This window comes from Callithrix jacchus, chromosome 9, assembly GCF_049354715.1.
Source record: "Callithrix jacchus isolate 240 chromosome 9, calJac240_pri, whole genome shotgun sequence".
Classification (NCBI taxonomy): Eukaryota; Metazoa; Chordata; class Mammalia; order Primates; family Cebidae; genus Callithrix; species Callithrix jacchus.
Genome location: NC_133510.1, coordinates 111,513,843 through 111,539,101, shown reverse-complemented (window position 1 = coordinate 111,539,101; position 25,259 = coordinate 111,513,843). Strand labels below are relative to the sequence as shown.

Here is a 25,259-nt window from a genome sequence, read left to right as displayed (position 1 = left end):
CTCGATTCTTTGCCAGTAGACCTGAAGGTCAGCATGCCTGCCTCAGACAGCAAGCCAGACCTCGTCTGGGGGGAACTTCCATTTTTTTTTTAAGGTCACTTCCCTTGTTGTACTTGGTATTCTGCATCCAGAAAAACTCTTTGTTGGCTCTTAAGAATCTGTTAACTCTAAGTGACTCCTTCTCTTTCTGCTGGCACATTAAGTATTCTAATGTTGGCACTGAGTCATGGATGTGAGTCATTGCGAAGCGTATACCTTTCCTGCTTCAGACGGGCAACCCTTGATGTCCAGGCTGGACAGTGCCCTTTGTGCTCTTTTGTTTGTTAAAAAAGAAGTCCCTTGCCAAAGAATGTAGGGGTGGCAGTCCTTTCCTGTGAGAAGGGGTGTGTGTGCAGGGTGAACAGCCTTTCCAGAGGGCATTCTGGCAAGTGTGTCAAAAGTCTTAAATGTTTTCTTAAAGGTTCTCACCTCTGGGAATTACTAGTGGGAGGTATATTCAGGAATTAGTAGAGTAAAAATCACCTGTGCAGAAGAGGATCAGTTAAGTTCCCTGTCACATTCATATGTTATAACACTGTTTAGTTATTTAAAGTCATGTAAAAAGAGTATTGAATAGGAAACATTTAAAAAAAATAGTACAACAGAGTCAATTCCAACTTGGGTTTAAAAAAAGATACCTACCTAGGTTGAAGCATGAAAGTATATTATTCCTGGTGCTGGAAGCCACTACCAACTTTTATCTGTGTATCCCAAGTGCCCCACAGTGAACTGTGTTGCTGATGTCAGCAGAAAAAGTAAAACTGTGCTTATAAAGAAGTTCTCACCAGCTCTCTATCCCATGGAGTCACTCTGCAGTAAACAATGTTATGGCTTATCCATTCAGAAGCAAGATGAGGAAGAAAGTGAAGTCCGTTGGATCTCATAAAAGCATTCAGGATCAGAACTTCTAGTGAGAAGTCTAGGCTTCCTAATACAGATATGTAAAACCAGAACAGATGGCTTGTGACAAACTTGTTAAAGGATATATGCATATACAATGTACATTTATGTGTAGAATAAATACCAGAAATGTTATGGCTATAGAGAGGTACAGTTGTGTGTAATTTCTATTTAATCCTATTTTTCTGAATTTATAAATTTCCTATAAATTTATTTATTCCCAGAAAGGCATTATTAAAATGAATGTATTAGTGATAAGTTAGTAATTATTAAGATAAGCATAAATCAGTGACGATGTTTGAAATGGTGCAGCAACATTTGGTTAGCTGTGGGGGCAGCAGGGACACCAATATACATTCTTAATGGAGTCCACGGTTAAAATAAACCTTTTCTTTTTCTATTTAGAAGAAAGTAAGTCCCTTAGAATCTACACTTCAGATTAGAGAAAAAAATGTAAGCCCTAAAGCAATGGAATGCATCACAAAGGAAAAGACAGATTGGCTATATAAAAAATTAAATGAGACTTTAATGGCAGAAAATGAAGGTCATAGGAACTGGGAAAATAGATTTTCTTCCAATACAGTAAGGGCTAAGTGTACTTTGATATGCTTAATCTCAGCTGCAGCTGCTGCCTCTGTTTGAAACGTGACGTGTGAAATGTTAAGTCCCAGGCAGCTGATGTGCAGATGGCAGCAGTCCTCCTCCCTTCTGCGAGAACCGAGTCCACTAGCAAATGGCTTATCCTCAGCTTCAAACTGTGGGGTGTGGGGTGGGGGTGTGTTCGCTAGGCGATACTGGCCGTGGTGTGCTGGGTGAAAGCTCCCCTGTGGGGAGTGTCAGGAGGGCTGTGTGGGAGATGGAATGCACATCCCAAGGTCCTTGAGGATAAGGTGGCTGCTGTGTTGGTTGGATTGGCTGAAATGTGGAGGAAGGTGAGTTTAGAGAGGCAGATGGGATCCTTCAAATTCACTGTAGTTGGAGTTTAATGCATGTGAACGAAAATGGGTAAGAGGGCATATTTTATGAGCCTGAGTAGAGTGAGGGGCAGATACAGAGTGAGGCACACGGCTCCCTGACAGGCTTCATGGTAAGGGCCTGAAAAGCAGTGTCAGGGCCATTGCCCAGGGAGCCTGTGGTCAGAAGTCAGAGGAGGAAGTTATTCCACTTCAGGACTCAACTTGGAAGGCAAGTAGACGGGTCTCTTCTGCTGTCAGAAAAAATCTGCACACTTGAGTTTGGGCACTCACAACGGGGTGCTTAGTTTTGTTCTTTGAATAGCTTCCTCACACTGATCTCAAAGAGTAAGTGGACTTTTGGACTTCGTGGTTGGTTTGGAGCAGAACTGGGGAGAAGTGGCTCAGACAAAGGCCCGCAGGCAGTTGTAGGGGTAGAGAAAGATTTGGGCTGCCAGAGAGGAGGAGTCATCTGTGTCTCCAAAGGGAAGAGCAGGGAGCGGGCCTGGTTACAGTGGAAAGGGATCTCACAGGGCTCCTGGGCCCCCAAAATGCAGCAGAACGCGATCAGGGGGCTGGTTGCCAAGCTTGTCTAGGCTCATCTCCACTGGGTGCCTCTCAGGCCCCCAGCAGCAGGGCTCCCTTCCCTGCAGCCCTGTGCCTTCTCATCACCCATTTCCTAATCTTTCCCCCACTAGGTAGAGTTAGATTTGTCTTGGCATTCACTGAGTGAGAGCTTGTAATTACAGTGCGAATGTCACGGGGCTGGAGAGAACTGTAGTGCAGCAAGTGACCCCTGGCCCAGCCAGGAGAGGTGCTCAGGGAGTTCAGCAACAAGATCCAAGCTTGGGGGCTCTAGTGATGAAGTCTGAGAAATGGGAAGTGCCCCGTATGTGACAGGGAGCTATCGCAGGTTCACTGCCATGCGGAGATGCTATTTGGGTTGTTGAAGTTGTAATAATACCTCATGGCAAACAATCTTGGGCTGCTTATCACCATCCCCACCTATAGCTCGCCAAATGCAAAATGAGTTCTTAACATCCTGAGCAGTGTCTTCAAGAGGCCGTGGTTCAGAATGCCTCATAAGCCACAGGGTGGAGATCCCATCAGGGCATCTGGCCACCTGCCAGGTGCCTCCCCCTGTAGACACCAGACCAGTGTCTGAACAGCCCTGTAACTGGTTTCTCTACTTCCAGCTGCCTGTTTCCTGTTTTACTTCTAAAATGATTTTTCTGTCAAGGTCTCCATAAGTTGTTTACAGGAGGAAGTTCAAGCTCTTCCACCTCTGAGCCTCCTTGACTCCCATTTCTCGTATCCCACACCCAGGCTGCCAGCAACTCGTGTGGGCTCTGGTTTCACAGTGCACCCATAGCTCAGCTACTTCTTACACCTCCACAATGACTCCCCTAGTCCGTGCCCCCATAATTTCTGCATGGACAGAGCCTCTATATTAGCGTTCTGCAGAAGAAGAGAACCAATAGGGTCTGTGTGGAGGAAGAGAGAGAGAGGTCGGGATGTATTATAAGGAATTGGCTCACATGATTACCAAGGCTGCTAATTCCAAGATCTGCAGTCAGCAAACAAAGACCCAGGAGAGCTGAGCTTTTCAGTTCAGATCAGAAAGCAGCTAAAAACTGATGTACCAGCTTGAAGACAGTCAGGTAGGACGAATTCCTTCTTTTTTATTTTTATTTTTTGAGACAGAGTCTCACCGTGTCACCCAGTTGGAGTGCAGTGGCGCGATCTCGGCCCACTGTAGCCTCCACCCCCAGGTTCAAGCAATACTCCTGCCTTAGCCTCCCAAGTGTTCAAGCAATACTCCTGCCTTAGCCTCCCAAGTTGCTGGGATTACAGGCATGTACCACAATGCCTGGCTAATTTTTGTATTTTTAGTGAAGACAGGGTTTTTCCATGTTGGCCAGGCTTGTCTCAAACTCCTGACTTCAGGTAATCCACCTGCCTTGGCCTCCCAAAGTGCTGAGATTACAGGCATGAGCCACTGCCCCTGGTGAGGAATTCCTTCTTACCCTGCCTTTTTGTTCTATTTAGGCCTTCAACTGAATGGATGCACCCACTCACCCCAGGGAGAGCAACCTGCTTTCCTCAGCCCACAGATTCAAATGTTCATTTCATCCAGAAAACCCTCACAGACACACCCAGGGTAACGTGTGACCAGATATTTGGGCACCCCATTGCCCAATCAAGTTGACAGGGTTAACAATCACAGCTTCCTAGCCCAGCTTCCCCCACCCACTTGAATCTGTTCCCAGAGCAGCAGCCATAGTCACCTTTGTGGGTATTAAGGCAGAGGAAGGCACCCTAAGGCCCATGGGTTAACTTCAACCTGCTGGAAGCTTCTGTGTAGCCCACAGCTAAGGACAGTTTTTAAATGACTGGGGGGAAAACAGAAGTGACAAGTAGAAATTATATGAAATTCAAATTTCAGTGTCTATCAAAGTTTACTGGAACACACCGCCATTGTCTGTGGCTGCTTTTGCTCTATACTTGAAGAGTTGAATAGCTGCAACAGAGATTGGATGGCCACAAGACCTAAAATATTTATTGTATAGTCCTCTAAGAAAAAGCTCGTTGACCCCTTCAAACTGTCCATGGTTTCCCATTCTACTCAGAATAAAAGCTAAATCCTTGCCACTGGCTTAGGAGGCCCTATGTTGCCTGCCCTACCACCCCTCACCCTCTCCTGATGTTCTCCTGTGTTCAGGAGGCCTCCTACCTCTGAGCTTCACATGTGCTGTTCTCTTGGGAGCGCCCATCCTTTCCCCACCTCCAGTGTCTGCACTTCTCAGCACTTCACCTGATCCCCATACATAAGTAGTGCCCGTAGCACCATAGTACCACTGATAGCTGGTCTGTCATCTCATTGGAGTTTTGACTGTCTTCCCTGAATTGAATATAAGCCTCCTGAGGACAGGCACTGGTTTCCTTCTCCAGGATCCCAAGAATCTGGCATGATGTGTTAATCAGTACTTACTGAATGACTGAATAGTTGAAAACAGGCATTACCTGGGATGGTGGCACCTGTTGCGTTATATGCCCAGCAGTACTTTGCTCACAGAATAAGACTGTTCCGGATCACAGTCAACTTCAGGTGACCTATGAGCCCCTTGGAACCATCATCAGTGGCATCAGATCTGGGTTTTCCTTTACGGGGGTCTGGGGGTTGGGGAAGCCGGGGAGCATGCAGGCAGAGCAGATGTGCAGTGAAGAAAGGGCTTCTGGGTCCCTGTAGCTCCCCAAGCCCATGCCTAAGGTCCAGCTGCATTTCTGATCTTAAATTTCATGAAATATCCCAGGACTCCTATTGCCAGGTCCCTGGTCACCTCACAACACCAAGGTCTCTTCCCTAAAGACCCCCTTCTCAAGGGGTCTTTGAGGCCAGGTGATTGAGGATGTCTGCCAGAGACATGGATTCCTTCAGCCGCTACCCTCTGGGGAAGAATCACGGGGTCTGGAGTACATTTCTAAGATTTGTTTGCCCTCTGGCCTTCCAGGTCTGGGACCAGCAGCACTGGCCACTCCTGGCCCAAGCAGACCCAGTGAGCTGGGGAGCCCCTGTTCTCTTCCACTCTGGAGTTATGGCTTCATGCTGCAGTCTCCAGCCCAGAAACTGGTTCCTAGTGCCACCCAGATTTACAACCAAAATCTGGGGCTGAAAGTGAACTCCCCAGAGTTCTGTTCCCACTTGAGAAAGGGAATTGAATCCTGGCTGGACCAGGCCTACAGTGACCATTTCCCCTTTGGATAATTCAAATCAGCAAGCTGTAGCCCACAAGCCCCCCTAGCAGCAGGGGAACAGGGAGGGCAGGCAGTTGAGTGTGGCTTCCTCTCCTCCTTTCTGGGCCTTGCTTGTGAGCAGCTCTGTTCTTATTCTATTTCATGAAACCTTTGCTTTCGTTCGAACAAAGGGTCCCATTGTGAGTAAATTGAAAAGACCACTGCCCTGAGAGACAAGCGGCACCACCAGCCAGACTCTTGCTTTCCTCGGAGGAAGGAACGGGCTTTGCAGTCTGGCAGGGCTCCTGTCCACCTGTACCTTCCTGCGCCACCAGGGAGCCTCAGCTTCCTGGGAGGATTGTGACCACTGGGAAGGCAGGTGGGATTCTATGAGCGACATCACCCTGTTTTCCCCATTTTTAGGGAAGCAGACACACGTTCACAGAGGAAGCTGGCATCTTGTGGGGAACGGATAACAGTTCCTGGCAAATTACAAATACATTATTAAAATCTCAGGCTATACCTGGCCTGTCAGTTATTGTCCTTGCCTATCCACATATTTCCAGGATTCCACAAATGTTTAATGTTTCATTTTCTTTAATAACTGTACCGTTGACCAACCTAAGCTTGGTAATTACCAGGCTGAAGCTGAATTTCGCTGGCCTTTGGCACCCACTGTTTCCTCTCTTTGTCTCTGTGGTATGAGGCTTTATTACAGCTGTGCTTGTCACTGGTGGGAACAGTTCCCCACCCTGAAACAACAAAGAAGCAAAGTGTAATTAAATAGGCCACTGCACACGTGCAGCTGTACAGGCTGTGGTGCTGCCTCCTGGGACTCAAGGCCACCCTGAGGCTGCTGGCATTTTCATCCCTCAGCGAATGGAAGGAAGCCTGAATTTAGTGCATGGACCATCATTTAAGTATAAGGAGGTTGCAGGCTGTTTGAATACCAAATCTTTAGTTGCTCAGGATCCACTTGTAACAGAGCTCCAAGCAGGAGGCTAGTGTGCCGTGATTTTGCTTTAACATGGGGCTGTTCCAACAGTAACAGGCAGTTAGTTACAACCAGGGGCACATTTTTCCCAGACAACCCATAAACAGCCCTTGCTGCCCAGGCTAACCCACTACTGGGCTCCAGTGTAGAGAGGAACCTAACACCCATTAGCTTTGCTGATTGCAATCCCTGCTCCACACCCCAAGCAGTTCACATGGGGTTGAGAGGAGTAGGGAGCGCTGGGTCCTCTTAGACCAGTCATAGCAGGCAGTCTCCAAGGAGGAACTGGAATCATGTATATACTCAACAAATGTTAATTATGATTTAATGCAGGCTCTGTCATAAGACACCCCAGGTTCAAACTTCGACTTTATTATTTACTAGTTCTGTGACCTTAGGCAAGTTACTTAACCTCTCTGGGCCATTTTTTTTTTCAATTTACAAAATGGGGACACTAATAGTACCTACCTCATGAGGCAGTGTGACAATTAAACAAATTAGTAGACTACACATCGTGGCTCACGCCTGTAATCCCAGCACTTTGGGAGGCAGAGGTGGGCAGATCACTTGAGGCCAGGAGTTTGAGACCAACCTGGCCAACATGGGGAAACGCTGTCTCTACTAAAAATACAAAAATTAGCGGGGTGTGGTGATGGGTGGCTGTAATCTCAGCTACTAGGGAGGCTGAGGCAGGAGAATAGCTTGAACCTGGGAAGCAGAGGTTACAGTGAACTGAGATTGCACCACTAAAATCTCTTTTTGAGACTCTGTCTAAAAAAAAAAAAAAAAAATTTATCCAGCAGGAAACGGGCACAGGGCTCTGAGAGCATGAAGTGGGAGCAGCGTGGTCAGAGTGGGCTTTTGCTGGGGAGGAGCACATGAACTGCACTCTGAAGAGTGAGTCACAGTTGCCCGGGCAATGAGTAGTAAAGAAGGCTCTAGGCAGAAGGAACAGCTCTAGGCAGAGGTCCCGTGTTAGGATGAGACATAAGAGGAACTAGAAGAGGGTGCCAGAGGGAGAACAAGGGAACGTGCGTTCTGAGATCAGGCTGGAGAGGAAGAGAGAGGCCAAGGCAGCGCCAGCCATCTTGGGGATTTGAGTGTTTGTTCTAAAAGCAATGGGGATCCATTGAATCCTGCACAGGGAAGAGAGTTCCCGTACTTGGAGCACGGGAGGGGCTTCTTATATATTGAGGGCTGGCATCCCAAGACCTGAAGCAAATTTTGCTCTGAAATTTTAAGGAAGATGGACTGAGGGAGTCAGAGGTGAGGCAATTGGGATGTGCCCACATGTGAGCCCAACCTACTCTTAGATGTTTATTGATTTCTTGCCTCTTTCCACTCTAATCATTCAAAGCTTCGTTTTCCAGATGAGGCAAGCTCAGACAGCCCAAGCAAATTTCCTGCAGCCACACAGCAAGCTGAAAGCGAAGATGCAATTCTGATTCCCAGGCCTGTGTTTTCCCCCGCCTACATTCAGTATCCCTGGCTGGCAGTGGCTTTTGACCTGACCACTAACCTGTAGGCGCTGTGAGAGCAGGGATGGTGCCGACGCTGTCAGTGACTCATCCCAGCACCTGGCGCTTGTAAGGGCTCAATATATGTGCTCTGGACCGAGAAAGGCAATGTCATAGTCTTGAACACTCCATATGTTTATACACCAACTGTGGCTGCTCTTCCCCTACCACAGATCTGAATCTCTGCGACAGATCCACAAGGCCAGAAAGATTTACTATCTTCTTCTTTCCAGAATATACTCTCTGATCCTTGTTCTAGGTCATCAGTTGCTCTTTAGGAGTTTCGTTTATGATGTCTGAACAGGTTCCTGGACCTCTCCAGAAAATATTCCATGGAGATGAAGCTGAGGAGCATTTGGAGAATTGATAGGACTAGCCCCATTGCTGGGGCAGAGGAGACCTTAGTGGGCAGCCCTAAGAAACATAATTGGGCATGGGAGGAGCTGCCCCCAACAGACCCCAGAAGAAGAGAAAGAAAAGCTGCATTAAGCCTAGCCATCTCAAAATCTAGGGTGCCCATAAAATCCTTGCCCTGCTTGAAACTGGTTTCCTGATAGAAAGTGAAATAGGCATAGATGGGTGCAGTGGCTCACACCTGTAATCCCAGCACTTTGGGAGCCTGAGGTGGGTGGATCCCCGAGGTCAGGAGTTCCAGATCAGCCTGGCCAACATGGTGAAACCTTGTTTCTATTAAAAATACAAAAATTAACTGGACATGGTGGCACATGTCTTTAATCCCAGCTACTCAGGAGGCTGAGGCACGAGACTCACTTAAACCCAGGAGGCGGAGATGGCAGTGAGCTGAGATTGCACAACTGCATTCCAGCCTGGGCGACAGAGCGACACTGTGTCTCAAAAAAAAAGTGAAATAAACATCATTGTATACATTTTTCTATATACAAATATAGAAAAGAAAATAGATTTAAAAGGCAAAGGCCATTCATAATTATGCCACCCAGAGACAGGTGGGCACTGTGAGAGTTTCTTTCAGTCTGTCCTCGCCATGCCCAAGCACACTTGAATTATGCTGTTTATATACTTCCGTACCCTCTCTTTTTTGCCTAACAGGTCTCGAGTGCTTTATAAGCATTCAATATAAATATGACTTTATTTCCTTAGTATGGGAGTCTGTGTTTTTTCCCAGTATTTCTCTTACCTCAGATATCATTGGTTCAGTCTTGGAAGGCACTTTGGAATATTTTTTCTGGGCTTCATTCCTAGAAGCAGAAACATGTTCACTTTGAATGTTTGACTCTCATAAATGTCAGGTATGGTGAGATGTGGTTTTATGGTCTTCACACAGACGACATACACCAGAATTCTCTTAACAATATTTGCTCTTCTGAGAAGGAAATTTTGCTGCTCAAATCTCACCTTCAAATAGATTACTAGGAGCTGGGCATGGTGGTATGTGCCTGGGAGGCTGAGGTGGGAGGATTGCTTGAGACCAGGAGTTTGAGGCTGCAGCGAGCTATGATCACGCCACTGCGCTCCGGATTGGGCCACAGAGCAAGATCCTATCACACACATACACAGGCGAAATAGCTTACCTGCAGCTAAGCCACTCCTTTTTCCTTACATATAGTACTTGCTCATGTGCCGGAGCTCACCGTTCAGCCTGCACCATCCCAGGCTAGGGGTTAAGATCAAGAGCTTTATTCCATCTGCCTGGATTTGAGTCATGGCTCTGCCATTACTCTGTGTGACCTTGAGCAAGGCACGTTCTCCCTCTGAGCTCCAGTTTCCTCGTATCTGAAGGCAGCTTCAAGGATTATATGAGCTGATAAATGCAAAGCACTTAGCACAGGGTCTGGCGTTGACCACAGGCTCGGGAAATGTTAAACGTTTGTGTTGTGAGGCTTTGCAGGTGACGAAACTATTCAACTCTGCCGCCGCAACATGAAAGCAGCCATAGATGATACGTGTACACCAATGAGCGTGGCTGTGTCCCAAGAAAACTTTATCTATGGAAATGGAATCTAGGATTTCACAGTTTTCACAAAACATTTTCCAACCACTTAAAAATGTAACCGCCATGCTTAGCTCACAAGCTGCACAAAACCACAAGGCACGCTGGATGTGACAGACAGCTTGGAACTCACCTCCACTAATCAGAGAGTGACCTCCAGGCAGACTTAGTTCTGTGTGGAGTTTCTCAGTCCCCTGTCCCTGAAGGCTGGCTATTTTCAAACCTGCTGGAGAAGAGTGAGGAGGCTGGGTTCTAGGTGTCTCACTTCCCCTCTTGGGGCCTCATTTCCCTTTCTGTGCGGGCGGGGTGAGCTTTTGGCTCTTTCCAGCTGCAGCTTCCTAAGGTAGCTGAGACTCTGTCATGGCTAGCACATGCTGGGTCTCTGGTTTTCATTTTAAAACAACCTGTGTGCAGGCCGGGCGCGGTGGCTCATGTCTGTAATCCCAGCACTTTGGGAGGCCGAGGCGTGTGCATCACGAGATCAAGAGATCCAGACCATCCTGGCCAACATGGTGAAACCCCATCTCTATTAAAAATACAAAAAAATTAGCCCAGTGTGGTGGCGCATGCCTGTAGTCCCAGCCACTCAGGAGGCTGAGGCAGGAGAGTCACTTGAACCCAGGAGGCGGAGGTTGCAGTGAGCCAAGATCATGCCATTTTACTCCAGCCTGGATGACAGAGTGAGACTCCGTCTCAAAAACAAAAGAAACAAAAACAGAACAACAAAAAACCCTGTGTATAAGGCAAGATATGAATATCCTTCTGTGCATGTCCTGAGACCCTGCCTGGCACAAAGTCACAGGGCAGACCCTGGGAGTCCCCTATTCCCTCCCTTCCCTAAGTGTCTGGGTGTTCTCAGGCCTCCCAGCCTTTGCCTCTGCTGTGCTCTCTGCCCGGGATGCCCACCCGGCTTGTCACCTCAAGTGCCACTTCTCCTTGGAAGATCCTCTTTTAACCTCCCTCCCCCACTCAGGATGGAAGGAGAGGCCCCTCCCTTGCTCACCACAGGACAGCACTGACTGCGCTGTGTCACTGTGGCATAATGTTCTGTTGACTTTGCTCACTGGCCTCCCCAGTGAATGAAGGGCTGCCGGAGGGCCACAGCCTAGAATTGCCGGCCTTTGGACCTCAGGGCTTGCAGTCTGGAGCGCCAGAGTTGGTCAAATGAACAAATTGAGGATGAAGAAATAAGGCAAGCAGGGCTTGACCTTGCGGAAGCTGTAGTCTAGCTCCCTAGAGAGACTCTTGGCTGCAGCTGAAAGGGTCCGTGCTGTGGATGTAGAGAGAGTTTGAGTCCCGAAAGAAGAAATGCACTACATTTTTTACAAACCCCTTGAAGGTCTGTGCTTTGTTCTCTGCTTCCCAACCACCTCCCACCCCTCCCATCCCCCGCCAATCTTGGGCAAGACCATTCTCCCCTTTCTCTAGTCACTCCTGTCCTTCAGAGGGCCCCCTCTGGCCCCCACTATCCATTGTCACTGGAGTAATGCTGTGGCCTTTCTCGGTTTGGGCCCCACCCCCAACCGAATAACGTCTCCCCAGAAAGTTTCCACTTGGTTCTTGGTGTTTTCACAGTTACAGGAATCCAAGAGCAATGTCAGACCCAGGAGGTACCTGTCTCACTCCCCACCCTGGCTTGATCAATGTTGTCACCAAAGCTGTCACAAACAAGGGGGTGTGGGCTGTCACGTGGCCCTGCCTGAGTAACCACATTCTCGCTTCCTTCTTCCACACACGGCCATTGGGGGTTGCTCGGGTCCCGGACTGCTGCAAGGGGTGCCACAGCAGTGCCCGACAGCGTGGGCTGAGGCCTCGTCACTAAAGCAGAGAAGCCACTTTTTCTGGGCCCACGAGGCAGCTGTCCCATGCTCTGCTGAGCACCGTGGTAAGTGTTGGCTTGCAAAACCACAGGGAGTGGCTGGAGGTCCCCATGGGCCAGGGGCCTGTCTCATAGCTGCTGGCAGGCCCGGGCAGGACCTCCAGGCCCTTCCTGAACTGCAGCCCCTGGGGAGGGTGAACTGAGGCTCCTCCGGTTCAAGACTAAGTCTTCCTGGAGTCTGTGGCCTCATTCTGGTGTCTCTTCTGAATCCTGCTCCTGCTTTTCTTTTCTTTTTAAGACAAGGTCTTACTCTGCCAGCCAGGTTGGAATGCAGTGGTACGATCACGGATCAAGGCTGGAGTGCGGTGGTATGATCACGGATCACTGCAGCCTCAAACTCCTAGGCACAGGATCCTCCCACCTCAGCCTCCCGAGTAGGTGGGACTACAGACACATACTGCCTCATGCAACTACTATTTTTACTTTTCCTAGAGATGGGGTCTCACTTGGATGCCCAGGCTAGTCTCAAACTCCTGGCCTCAAGCCTTTTGCCTCAGCCTCCCAAAGCGCTGAAATGACGGGCTTGACCCACCTCCCCCAGCCTCTTGTTAACTTACTTCCCAGCCACTTTGCCTGCAGCTTCCGGCTTGGGGGCATTCTGAAAATCAGAGAAACCACGGGTGTTTCTCTAGAAATTATCCTACCCTCTCCTTTCCTGCATGGGAAACTGAGGCCTGGAGAGGTGAGAGGATTTGTTTGGGGGCAGAGCTGAGATTAGGTCTGGAAGATTCCAGAAAGTAGAGGGAGTGCAGGATTTATCTTGAAGCTGCACATGTTAGGACGGGCACCGTGGCTCACACCTGTAATCCCAGCACTTTGGGAGGCCGAAGTGGGCAGATCACAAGGTCAGGAGATCAAGACCATCCTGGTTACATGGTGAAACCCTGCCTCTAAAAAAAAAAGCAAAAAAAAAAGCTACATATAATGGACACATAAAAAGTTGTTTTCAGAGAAAGATGCATTCTTCCCACTTTTTATAAGACTGAGAAAATGACACTTGTCTGTGGCAAACTATGAAAATATTAGATTTAGGATACTATTGTTAGCAAAATGGAAAAAAATAATATTAATTAGAATACTTGGCCGGGTGTGGTGGCTCACGTCTGCAATCCCAGCACTTTGGGAGGCTGAGGCAGGTGGATCGCCTGAGCTCAGGAGTTCAAGACCAACCTGGGCAACATGGTGAAACTCCAGATCTACCAAAAATATAAAAAATTAGCCAGGGGTAATGGTGTGTGCCTGTGGTCTCAGCTACTTGGTAGGCAGAGGTGGGAGGATCACTCGAGCCTGGGAGGGGAGGTTGCAGTAAGCTGCGATCATGCCACTGCACTCCAACCTGGGTGGCAGAGTGAGACCCTAATTCAAAAAAAAAAAAAATTAGACTACTCTTATTAGTTTGTATTTGAGATGCTTTCAGGACACTAAAAGGAAACGGTGGGGGCCAGTTGTGCCCCGCTGCACACACATTCACACACTCCCCCCCCCATTATCTACATCCGGGCTTCTGCTGCCTGGAATTCTCTTCCCTTTCCTCTTTCTTCTGTTTTCCTTTTTTTTCCCCGTCTCAGACTTTTAGGGCCCCAGAATGAGCCAGGGCTTCAGTGAGCCAGGGCTTCAGAAGGTGGCTCCCAGGCCCTCGGACGACCCCAGAGTCGCTTCCTCTGGGGTTGCCCGGGGAGGCCGCGCCCTGGGTGATTGATGCCTCCCTCAACATCCTTGGCCAGCAGCCAGGGGAGTTGAATCTCAGATGGCGGAAGGGCTGGGCCCCGAGCAGAGCATTCAGAAGAGCTGGGGAATCAATCATCTGAGAACCTTGGAGAGTGGACAGTGCCCCTTTTACAGATGAGAACACTGAGGCTAGAAGGGGAGAAGCGGCTGCCTTTGGCAGTGTGATTATGGCTGCAGGACGCTCATGGAGTTCGTGGTGGTGACCCCAGGCCTGTGTCTTGATCTCCTTTGCTGAGCTTGAACAGGAAGACGGTAGTGGGGGCCAGTAGTCTACAAGATGAGATGGCAGGTGTGTGTGTGGGGGGGGGTCTGTGGTTGTTGATCTGTCTGTCTACACGGGGGTCTCTAGAAAACGGTTTAAAGACAGTTGTTCAACTAAAGCCAGATATAGGTCTCATTGAATTCATTTGTGCCAAGCAAGTGCCTTACCTCTGCTTTATCAGGCCAGCTAATTTGGTTCTTGGCAGAGTTGGGGCGGGGGCGGGTAACGCAAAAAAATCTCAACTAACACTGAACTGCCAAACATGAAACAGATATCCAGCATATCTGTGCTATTAACATTTCGTGAGGGCTGGGTGCGGTGGCTCACACCTGTAATCCCAGCACTTTGGGAGGCCAAGGCTGGCAGATCACGAGGTCAGGAGATCGAGACCATCTGGCCTAACATGGTGAAACCCATCTCTACTAAAAATACAAAAAATTAGCTGGGCTTGGTGGCATGCACCTGTAGTCCCAGCTACTCAGGAGGCTGAGGCAGGAGAATCACTTGAACCTGGGAAGTGAAGGTTACAGTGAGCCAAGATGGTGCCACTGCACTCCAGCCTGGGTGACAGAGTGAGACTTTGTCTCAAAAAAAAAAAAAAAAAAAATTTGTGAGGAGGGCTGGGCAGGGTGACTCATACATTTTTGGAGACCGAAGCAGGAGTTTGAGACCAACCTGGGCAACATGGAGAAAACCCAACTCTACAAAAATTTAAAAATAGCCGGGTCTGGTGGCATGCACCTGTAGTCTTCGCTACTTGGGAGTTCAAGTCTTCAGTGAGCTGTGATTGCACCACTGTACTCCAGCCTGGGCAGCAGAGCAAGACCTTATCTCTAAAAGTAAATAAATAAATAAGTAAACATTTCATGAGAGGGATAAGTAGGGAAAAAATGTCTACAGAGGCTCCCTGATGTGAGCTGGGGTAGATGATGGAAAGAGGTTGGAAAGCGTCAGCTGGCAAAAGTCGTGTGAAAAGTGTGAAGGCAGCATGTGCTGTGCAGTTCTGGGCACGGTCCCCTGCCTCAGTCACAAGACCTCTTCTGCAGAGGCATTTAGTGAGGCCTCTGGGGCTGCCAGGAGACCCAGGAGAGTTCCTGCCCTCCAAAACCTTGCTGTCTGGTGGGAGCAGCAGAGCAGGCAGCCTCGGTGGCTGTGAGCCACTGGGACAAGCATTGAGAGAGGTGTGTGCCTGCCCATTGGCCAAATCCCGGCTCTGTGGCCGGATCAGCAAGATAGCTGTGCTTCCTGCCCTCTGGAAGTTTAGGGGCCAATGTGAATACATTTTTAGAAAGTAAATGAATAGTTAAAATGGTTAAAGACCGGAGATGACTCATCATGCCTGGGGTAATCCGGAAAGGCTTCCAGGAGGACGGGGCATTCTCCTGGCCCTCTTCAACCCACAACAACCCCATGAAAAGCAGGTGCTACCATTGTCCTTGTAGTCCAGCGAAGGAACCCACAGCTCAGAGAGGTGAGGTGAGTTGCCCAAGGTCACACAGCTTGTTAGGGACGGAGTTGGGATTGACTTGGTTTGATGTGGCTCCCAGGGCAGGTCCTGTCCTGTCTACCTGGACTTAGATTTGCTCTGGGACCTGGGAGACACCTGCACCTTGGTTATTGGGGGCCTTTCCTCCTATTGATGACTGCTTGACCCAAACCCTGAGATGCTCAGTCTTTTGAATTTTAACATTCCAAGATCCTGCCTGCTGTGACCTGCAGTTTCAGGATTCTCAGTGCGAGGTTCTCAGCGGCTTGGAGCCCCACGGGTATCTTTCCTGAGCAGCTCAGGGCAGCCACACGGCGGGGTCTCTGGAGTGGGAGTCTGGGCCCCTGTAGCCTGCTCCTCCATAGACTGGATGGGGCCACATGGGGTCCAGATGGGGCCTGGGGCAGAAGCAGCCTGGTTTTAGGGTGAAAGCTGCAAAATGAGCAGTCTCTGACCTACTCCGCTAGGCAAGCATTGAGACAAATAGGATACGGCCATCGGAGACCCCTGCCCTGGCCCCACTCTGTGGGACTGTTTTTCTGCCTTCCAGGGAGAGGAGAGGTGGAAGATGGGGCCTGGATGTGACCCCCTGACTCTGGGCTTTGCTTGCTCATCTGTGTGATGGGCACCCTTAGAGCCAGTGAACACGGGGGTGAGGAGGAATGAGGTCACCAGGCAGCAAGAGGATGAAATCGTCCCTCCAAGGCAGGGGCTTTGGCATCCAGCATTTTCGTTGTTGTATAATAATTTACTATAGCAAATATAAAGGCAGTATTATGCTACCTGCCATACATAGTGAGAAAACTCAACTCCTTCACACTCTACCTGTGTGGCTCAGCTGAGACAAGATCTCTCAGAGCCTGGGGTTTTCTTTTCTTTCATTAAAAAAAAAATACTGGACACGGTGGCTCAAGTCTGTAATCCCAGCACTTTGGGAGGCCAAGGTGGGCGTATCAGTTGAGGTCAGGAGTTTGAGACCAGCCTGACCCCATCTCTACTAAAAATACAAAATTAGCCAGATGTGGTAGCACATGCCTGTAATTCCAGCTACTTGGGAGGCTGAGGCAGGAGAATCGCTTAAACCTGGGAGGTGGAGGTTGTGGTGAGCCAAGATTGCTCCATTGCACCCTAGCCTGGGAAACAAGAGCGAAACTCCTCAAAAAAAAAAAAAAAGTTTTTATTTCTTAAAGACAAGTCTTGCTCTGTCACCAGGCTGCAGTGCAGTGGTGCCATCATAGCTCACTGCAGCCTCGACCTGGGCTCAAAGCCATCCTCTGGCCTCAGCTTCTCGAGTAGCTGGGATTAGTCATGCACCAGCACACCTGGCTAATTTTTAAATTTTTTATAGAGACAGGGATCTCTCACTATGTTGCCCGGGCTGGTCTTGAACCCCTGGCTTCAAGTCATGCTCCCGCCTCAGCCTCCCAAAGTGCTAGGAGTACCAGCTGGAGGCACCGTGCCTGGCTGAGCCTCAGGTTTTCTTCCTGTCAGATGGGCTGATGCCTGGCTCCAGGCTGCTGTGTCTTAAAGCCCATGGAATGGCAGGGACCAGGCTGGGGTGACCAACACATTCCCACCCCCAGTTTGCCTAGGAGTGAGGGGTTTTTGGGGATAAGGGACTCTCAGTACTGACACCAGGAACATGTGGGATAAGGTGGCTGCTTTAGACGGGCCTGGGAAAGGAGATGTGTGGTTTCCCAGCACACCAGGTCTTATCACAACTGGTACTGAGCTCTCTGTTTTCTCAAAGCCCGAATGCCCACGGGGAAGGTAGGGAGGTCGCCATCTCCACACCCTCTGAGTCTGAGCCCTCCCTTTCCTCTGCTTCTCTGCCTGCAGCCCCAAAGAGGGTCCCCAAGTAAAGTACCCCCTGCTGGAAGCCAGCATCTGGGACCTTCCATACACTCATGTAATTCTCATGATGATTTTTTTGAGCAATATCGCCTGTTTGACAATGAGGAAACTGAGGCTTAGAGAGGGAGAAGCAACTTGCCTGAGTTTACACAGCCGCTAAGTGGGGGTGAGTGTGGGATTCAGGCCCCAGCCTCTCCACCCCAGGCTGTCTCTGTATGCAGGAGGCTGTGGCGATGGGTGTAGGGGAGGGGTCAGCCACAGGAACAGCCCACCTGAAGAACATGGCCCCAGAGCCCTCTGTGTTATGCTCCCAGCTTCTGGGCTGCAGCAAGTCCTATCCTGACTCACCAAGATGCCTCCCTCGACCGGGGATCCCGGGGGCCAGGCCTTGCAATTTTGCCCCCACCCTCTCTGCTTCCAGGAACTGACTGAGAGCTTTGCCTTCTAGGAAAAGAGAACTGCCCAAGTGGGGGCTGGTGGCTGTGAGTGTGTTCATAATGATGAAATATGTCTCCAAGCTGGTGGTTTCTTCCTAAAGTCCCTGCCCCCAGAAAAGTGGGGCCAAGCTCGGGCAGTAGATTCTTGCCCCAGATAGGAACTCTACCCCAAAGAAACTCTGCTGCCCTGAAGGTAAATTGGGAAGCAAAGGTGTGTGTGTGTGTGTGTTATATTTATTAAGCACCTATCAGAAGCCTGGAACTTTTGTCTTGTTTTGTTTTGTTTTGAGACAGGGTCTCACTGTGTTGCCCAGGCTGGAGTGCAGTGGTGCGATCTCAGCTCACTGCAGTCTCAACTCCCAGGCTTAAGCAATCCTCCTGCCTTAGCCTCCTGAGTAGCTGAGACTACAGGCGTGCATTACTATGCCTGGCTAATTTTTCTATTTAAACTTTTTAAAATTTATTTTTGAGACAGGGTCTTGCTCTGTCATCCAGGCTGGAGTGCCGTGGCACAATCGTGGCTCACCGCAGCCTCGATCACCCCAGGCTCAAGCAGTTCTTCCGTCTCAGCCTCCCGAGCAGCTGGGACTACAGGGGAGCACCACCACTCCAGGCTAATTTTTTTGTGTGTTTCGTAGAGATGGGGTTTCACCATGGTGACCAGGCTGGTCGGGAACTCTTTAGCTTAAGCTATCCACCTGTCTTGGCCTCCCAAAGTCCTGGGATTGCAGGAATGAGTCACCATGCCTGGCCTAATTTTTCTATTTGTGTCAAGATGGGTGTCTCACTATGTTGCCCAGGCTGCTCTTGAACTCGTGGGCCCAAGTGACCCACCCGCCTCGGCTTCCCAAAGTCCTGGGATGACAGGCATGAGCTGCCACGCCCACCAGCCTGGAATTGTTGAATCCATCCCCTTGTTGCGTTCTCTCAGCAGCCCTAGGAGAAGGGCACTGTTTCTCATCTCCATTCTACAGAAGCTCAGGGAGGCAAGCATCGGTGTCAAGGTCACACAGCTTGTAAAGGGCAAAGCTGGGACTTGAACGTCCTTGTTCTCTGAATCCATAGACTATGCTTTCAACCCTATGCCCTGCATGGCACCTGGCAAGTATGTGGCTGGCCTTTCTGGGGGCATAGTTTTCAAGCTCCTCCTTTTTCTTGCTGTGTCCTCCCTCGCCCACCCAAGTCCGCAAGCCCAGCCTTTTGTCTCCTCAGTTAGGTCTGGTCTCTCCTGACAGCTTTACGCCTTCCTGAACCTCACTGAGTTTAAATCTGATCCTGACCTCTCACCTCTCACGTCACTTCTCTGAACCTCTGTGTCATCCTTGGTAAAATGGGGATAACTGTGAGGGTCAGATGTGTCTGGTGCAAATATCATAAAGTTTGGTTTAAGAAATTATTTTTATTTTTTAGACAGAGTTTTGCTCTTGTTTCCCAGGCTGGAGTGCAGTGGCACAATCTTGACTCACTGCAACCTCTGCCTCCCAGGTTCAAGCAATTCTCCTGCCTTAGCCTCCCGAGTAGCTGGGATTACAGGGGATTGCCACCACACCTGGCTAATTTTTGTATTTTTAGTAGAGACAGGGTTTCACGTGTTGGCCGGGCTAGTCTTGAACTCCTGACCTCAGGTGATCAGCTTACCTCGGCCTCCCAAAGTGCTGGCATTACAGGGTTGAGCTATCACACATGGCCTCTAAGAAATTATTTTAAGATGTGGGCTGGGTGTGGTGGCTCATGCCTGTGATCTCAATGCTTTGGGAGGCCGAGGCAGTATTGTTTGAGGCCAGGAATTTGAGACAAGTCTGGACAACATAGCAAGACCTTTTCTCTACAAAGAAATTTAAAAATTAGCCGGATGTGGTGGCATGTACAGGTAGTTCCTACTACTCAGGAGGCTGAGGTGAGAGGATCACCTGAGCCCAGGAGGTTGGGGCTGCAGTGAGCTATGATTGCACTACTGCACTCCAGATGGGGTGAAAAGCAAGACTCTGTCTCTAAAATAAATAAGTAAATCAATAAATAGAAATAAATTAGTTTAAGATGTGATCAGATTTGCATGTTTGAAACAAACATAGACCAGGTATTGGCTCACACCCTTTAATCTCAGCACTTTGGGAGGCTGAGACGGGGAGATCTCTGAGGTCAGGAGTTTGAGACCAGCCTGGCCAACATGGTGAAACCCTATCTCTACAAAAAATACAAACATTAGCTAGGCATAGTGGTGTGCGCTTGTAGTCCCAGCTACTTGGGAGGCTGCGGGAGGAGAATTGCTTGAACCTGGCAAGTGGAGGTTGCAGTGAGCTGAGATTATGCCACTGCATTCTAGCCTGGGCAACAGAGTGAGACTCTGTCTTGAAAAAGAAAAGAAAAGGAAGCAACATAATTCTAGCTAACATGTGAAAGAGGTCAGTGTGAACCTGGAAGCTGAGGGGCCCGTGAGTGAGTTGGTCATTATAGTCGCCCGAGGAATGCTGGGCAACTGCTCTTTCCTCCAAACTGTGCGAATAAAGTACAAAGGAAGAGACTGGAAATTGTCCAGGTGCTATTTCTGAATGCCCACTCTGCACTAGACACGATTCTAAGGGTTGTGTGCTGCTAAAGGGTGTTAGGTCCAGGGAATGCAGGAATATCCGAATCCTGCCCCAGAACGTGGCTGTCACTCACCGTAGGATTCTCAGCACAGGATTTTGAATTCTATAAACACCAACCAGTGCCAAGGAGAGCATGAGGGGAGAGAGAGAAAACAAGAAAGCACAGGTGTTCACAATGCCAAGAAAAAAGATCAATGAGAAGGGCAAACAAGTGGCATTATCCTTTCTGGCTCCCTGGTAGGGAGGACAATGTAGAGTCTCTGAATAGACAGTGGTCCTACTCACAGGCACACTCAATGACTAAGCTCCCTGAGAGCAGGGTTGTTCTGAAAAGTTTTGAGTTTTCTCCTGGCCATGGAGAGTGTAGTTAAATGGCTCTGGGCCCTTAAAGACTTACAGTACAGGTTGACTGAAAGAACTAAATCAACCAACCTTTGCTGAGAGGTTTCCATGCAAACAAAGTGCTAAGGGTCTTGCATGCATCCCCTCACTTTATCTTCATAACAGCCTATGAAGTAGGCACCGTCATCCCTGTTGTGCATTGTGCAAGTGAGGACACCACCAAAGGGAATAGGACCAAGCCAAGACATTGAGAAGGAATGAGACAAACTGAGACTCTGAGAACTGACAAGGGCTGTGGAGGGTGGAAGCCAAGATAGGAAAAAGAGAGACATGTAGAGGTGGCATGGCAGTGGGCAGGGAGGGGGTAGCAGGAAGAATCAGACTCCAAGAGGCCTCAAATGTCCAATAAGCAGTTTTATCTGGGAGGTCTGTCATTTCCAAACTCTTCTGCTTGTGGACATTGTAATGGGTAGTTAATCTATTTACAAATTCTATACAGGTACTACTTTATTCTTATGATATATTATAAATATATGCAACAATATAAATTAAGAAGGAGTGACATGAGGCTGGGCACAGTGGCCCATGCCTTTAATCCCAGAACTGTGGGAGACCAAGGTGGGCAGATCACTTGAGGCCAGGAGTTTGAGACCAGCCTGGCCAAAATGGTGAGACTCCATCTCTACTAAAAATACAAAAATTAGCTGGGCACAGTGGCTCATGCCTGTAATCCCAGCTACTTAGGAGGCTGAGACAAAAGAATCATTTGAACCTGAGAGGCAGAGGTTGCAGGGGGCTGAGATTGTGCCACTGCACAATCTTAGGTGTCAAAGCAAGATTCTACCTCAAAAAAATAAATAAATAAATAAAAGAGTGACATGAAAAGTTAATAGAACTAGAAGCACTAATTCTTTCTATACTCCAATGGATTGTCTTATCCACAAATAAAATGACTTAACCCAAAAGAAGAGGGAGGCAAATCAATTTCTATGGACCATCTAGAAGTTAAAAGGCATTCCTGGATGGCTTTATTCATGTTGATTAGTAATAATAATAACTGCTACGGGATGAGGGTCTTCTTCATGCCAGGCATGTCAGGGATGCTTGGGGAAGCCTAAATCCCCAGTTCCTGCTCCAGACCAGACATGCTTCCTGCTGTGGCAGTAGAGGGCGGTGGTCTAGGGTGCTCTCTAAGCCATGGGTGAAGCTGTCTTGATGTCCGTCCACCACTGTCTCCCCCCAGGTGCCATGCCTCTGAAATTCCTCCTGCTGCTGATCCTACTGGGCCCTAGCAGCAGCTTGCAGCTGTGGGACCCCTGGGCAGATGGAGCCAAGAAAGCCCTGGGCCCCCTGCTTGCCCGGGGCCGGAGACAGGCCACTGAAGATTATGACCTGTATGATGAGCTTGTGCCAGAAACAGAGGCTCCAGAAATACTGAACAACATCACCAACACCATTCTTCTGACTGGGGTCGGAACTCCTGAGCCTACCACTGTGGAGCCTGCTACAAGGCATTCTACTGGCCTGGATGCAGGAGGGGCAGTCACAGAGCTGGGCATGGAGCTGTCCAATATGGGGACCCTGTCCACGGAGCCAGCAGCCATGGAAGTACAGACCACTCAACCGGCAGTCACGGAGGTACAGACCACTCACCTGGTGGCCATGGAGGCACAGACCACTCCACTGGTGGCCACAGAGGCACAGACCACTCAACCAGCAGCCACTGAAGCACAGACCACTCAACTGGCAGCCACGGAGGCACAGACCACTCAACCGGCAGCCACGGAGGCACAGACCACTCAACCGGCAGCCACGGAGGCACAGACTACTCAACCTGCAGCCACAGAGGCACAGACCACTCAACCTGCAGCCACAGAGGCACAGACCACTCAACTGGCAGCCACGGAGGCACAGACCACTCAACCTGCAGCCACAGAGGCACAGACCACTCAACCAGCAGCCATGGAGGCACAGACCACTCAACCTGGAGCCACGGAGGTACAGACCACTCCATCAGTGGGCACGGAGGCACAGACCACTCAACCAGCAGTCATGGAGGCACAGACCACTCCATCAGTGACCACAGAGGCAAAGACCACTCCATTGGTGGCCATAGAGGCACAAACCACTCCACCAGCAGCCATGCAGGCCCTGTCCACAGAACCCAATGCCAAAGAGGCCCACTCCACAGAATCTAATGCTACAGAGGCCCTGTCCACAGAACCTACTACCAAAAGGGGTCTGGTCATGCCCTTTCCTGTGTCCTCTGTTACTCACAAGGGCATCCCCATGGCAGCCAGCAATTTGTCCACCAGCCACCCAGTGGGGGCCCCAGACCACATCTCTGTGAAGCAGTGCCTCTTGGCCATCCTCATCTTGGCGATGGTGGCCACTGTCTTCCTCGTGTGCACTGTGGTGCTGGCAGTCCGCCTTTCCCGCAAGAGCCACATGTACCCCGTGCGTAATTACTCCCCCACCGAGATGGTCTGCATCTCCTCCTTGCTGCCTGATGGGGGTGAGGGCTCCCCCACTACAGCCAATGGGGGCCTGCCCAAGGCCAAGAGCCAGGGCCTGACGCCAGAACCTGGGGAGGACCATGAGGGGGACAACCTCACCCTGCATAGCTTCCTCCCTTAGCTCCCTCTGCCATCTGTTTCAGCAAGACCCCAGCCTGCATGGTCTCTCCTCAGCCACCCTGGGTGCCCGGACCTCATTCCACTGTGCTGGGCTTCCTTGGAGACCCCTGGGGATGGGGAGCTTCAGGGAAGGAACCCTGGCCACCCAAACAGGACAAGAGCAGCCAAGGTCTTGGGGCCAAGCAGACTGGCAGGTGGCTACCTCTTTCCTCCCTCCTTGAATGAAGCCCGGCCACTTCCCAGCCATCTACAGGCCACATTTCAGCCAAGGGCTGGGGCAGGAGGCCATTTATTCAAGAGAATAAAAGGCCTTTCCTTTTTCCTATCCCCATCTTCTCTGGATCCCTCTAATGTCTCCTGTGGCTCTCTCCGCTTCTCCAGGCCACTGGAGTCTCATCCCATGTACCCAAGGAAGATCAAGTTCTCTCACCCCACCCACAGCGCCATTTTCTTCTGGTTGCCATGGTCACCAAACAGGAAGGGGACATTCTAGGGGAGGAGTACTGAGGAGTGACGGACTCCTGAGGCTGTTTCCTACTGATCCTCCGACCTGGGCAGCTGGGGTCTTCTTGGGCACTTCTCTGGGAAAACCCAGGGTGAGGCTCAGCCTGTGAGGGCTGGGATGGCTTTGGCAAGCCCGAGGGCAGACCGTTCTTTGGGACTGGGTGGACCAAGGAGCTTCCATCTAGGGACAGGTGACCCCTAGCCGTCCTCTCCCACCTCCCCCCGGGGCCACTTTCTAGGGTGGGCTCTGTCTTGTTCACTGCAGTATCCCAACTGCAGGCACAGCGCAGGCACTCAATAACTGTGTGATGGACAAACGATGGCTGAATCCTTCAAGGTATCAAGGCTGTCTCCTTCAGGCAGCCTTCCCAGAATTCTCCATCCCTCAGTGCAGGGTGGGGGTTGGTCCTCTGCTGTCTGCCCTCAGCCTCCTGTCCCCCCATGGCCTCTGTCATGGGATGTTAGGCTGATTTCAGTTTTGCCTCTTGGACACTGGAGACATCTTGTACATTCTTGGGTGGCCGGGAAAAGTTCAGGCTGTGGGGTGGGGGGCAAAGGACCACTGGTGGTCCCTACTAGTGACCACTTTGGCTCCTCCCATGACCCAGTTTTGGCTACAGAATTTGGTTTTCCCCAAATCTCAGACCAATATCTCTCTAAACATCAATCTATCCTCCTGTTAAAGAAAAAAGTAACTCAATGACCCTTGTTACACATGGTAAGGAAGGCTTTGTTCCAGGTGAGGGGAACCCTCTCCATCACTGCAGGGACTGCAGGTATGGGATTTTGCAGTGGGGGCGAGTTTGGGCTCAGCTCTGAGTACAGTAGAGGGAAGTGGGACTGGTCGCCAGGAAGCAGGGGTGGAGGTCTGCCGTTGGAAAATTACCAAGAGGAAACATCGGAGGAAGGGGAATTCTGGCTAAACTGACCTAACAAGATTCTTGCTGGAGACGGGCTAGGATGCTCAGACATCACCTGGGGATGGTGGCAGATGAGGAACTTGATCAGATACGGTGTGGAGGGGGAGGGTTGTTGCTAAACTGACTTAGCAGAGTTCTTGTTAGAACTGGCTTTTATATTATTTATTTTTTGAGTTGGAATTTCGCTCTTGTCGACCAGGCTGGAGTACAATGATTCGATCTCGACTCACTGCAACCTCTGCCTCCGGTGTTCACGCAATTCTCCTGCCTCCGCCTCCTGAGTAGCTTGGATTACTGGCACACGCCACCACACCTGGCTAATTTTGTATTTTTAGTAGAGATGGGGTTTCTCCATGTTGGTCAGGGCGGTCTCGAACTCCCAACCTTAGGTGACCCACCCACCTCGGCCTCCCAAAGTGCTGGGATTATGGGCATGAGCCTAGAATTGGATTTTACAAGGAAGTGCACAGATGGGCTTAGGAGAGGACTCGGGCCTGACTGATTAAAGCTTGGCCA

The 25,259-nt window shown here is 50.0% G+C and overlaps 1 protein-coding gene across 4 annotated transcripts; it reads left to right on the top strand.

Annotated features, from left to right (window-relative positions):
• Positions 1-11,839: 11,839 nt before the first annotated feature.
• SELPLG (selectin P ligand) lies at positions 11,840-24,140 on the top strand. Of its 4 annotated transcripts, none has more exons than XM_009004554.5 (2): positions 11,840-11,992; positions 21,927-24,140. In XM_009004554.5, the coding sequence occupies exon 2, from the start codon at positions 21,932-21,934 to the stop codon at positions 23,318-23,320; it is 1,389 nt and encodes a 462-aa protein (XP_009002802.4). In that variant the 5' UTR covers positions 11,840-11,992; positions 21,927-21,931; the 3' UTR covers positions 23,321-24,140. The 4 variants fall into 4 exon arrangements, with proteins under 4 accessions (XP_009002802.4, XP_009002801.4, XP_009002804.4 ...); XM_009004553.5 differs by lacking the exon at positions 11,840-11,992 and adding an exon at positions 13,569-14,003; XM_009004556.5 differs by lacking the exon at positions 11,840-11,992 and adding an exon at positions 15,350-15,452.
• Positions 24,141-25,259: the final 1,119 nt, after the last annotated feature.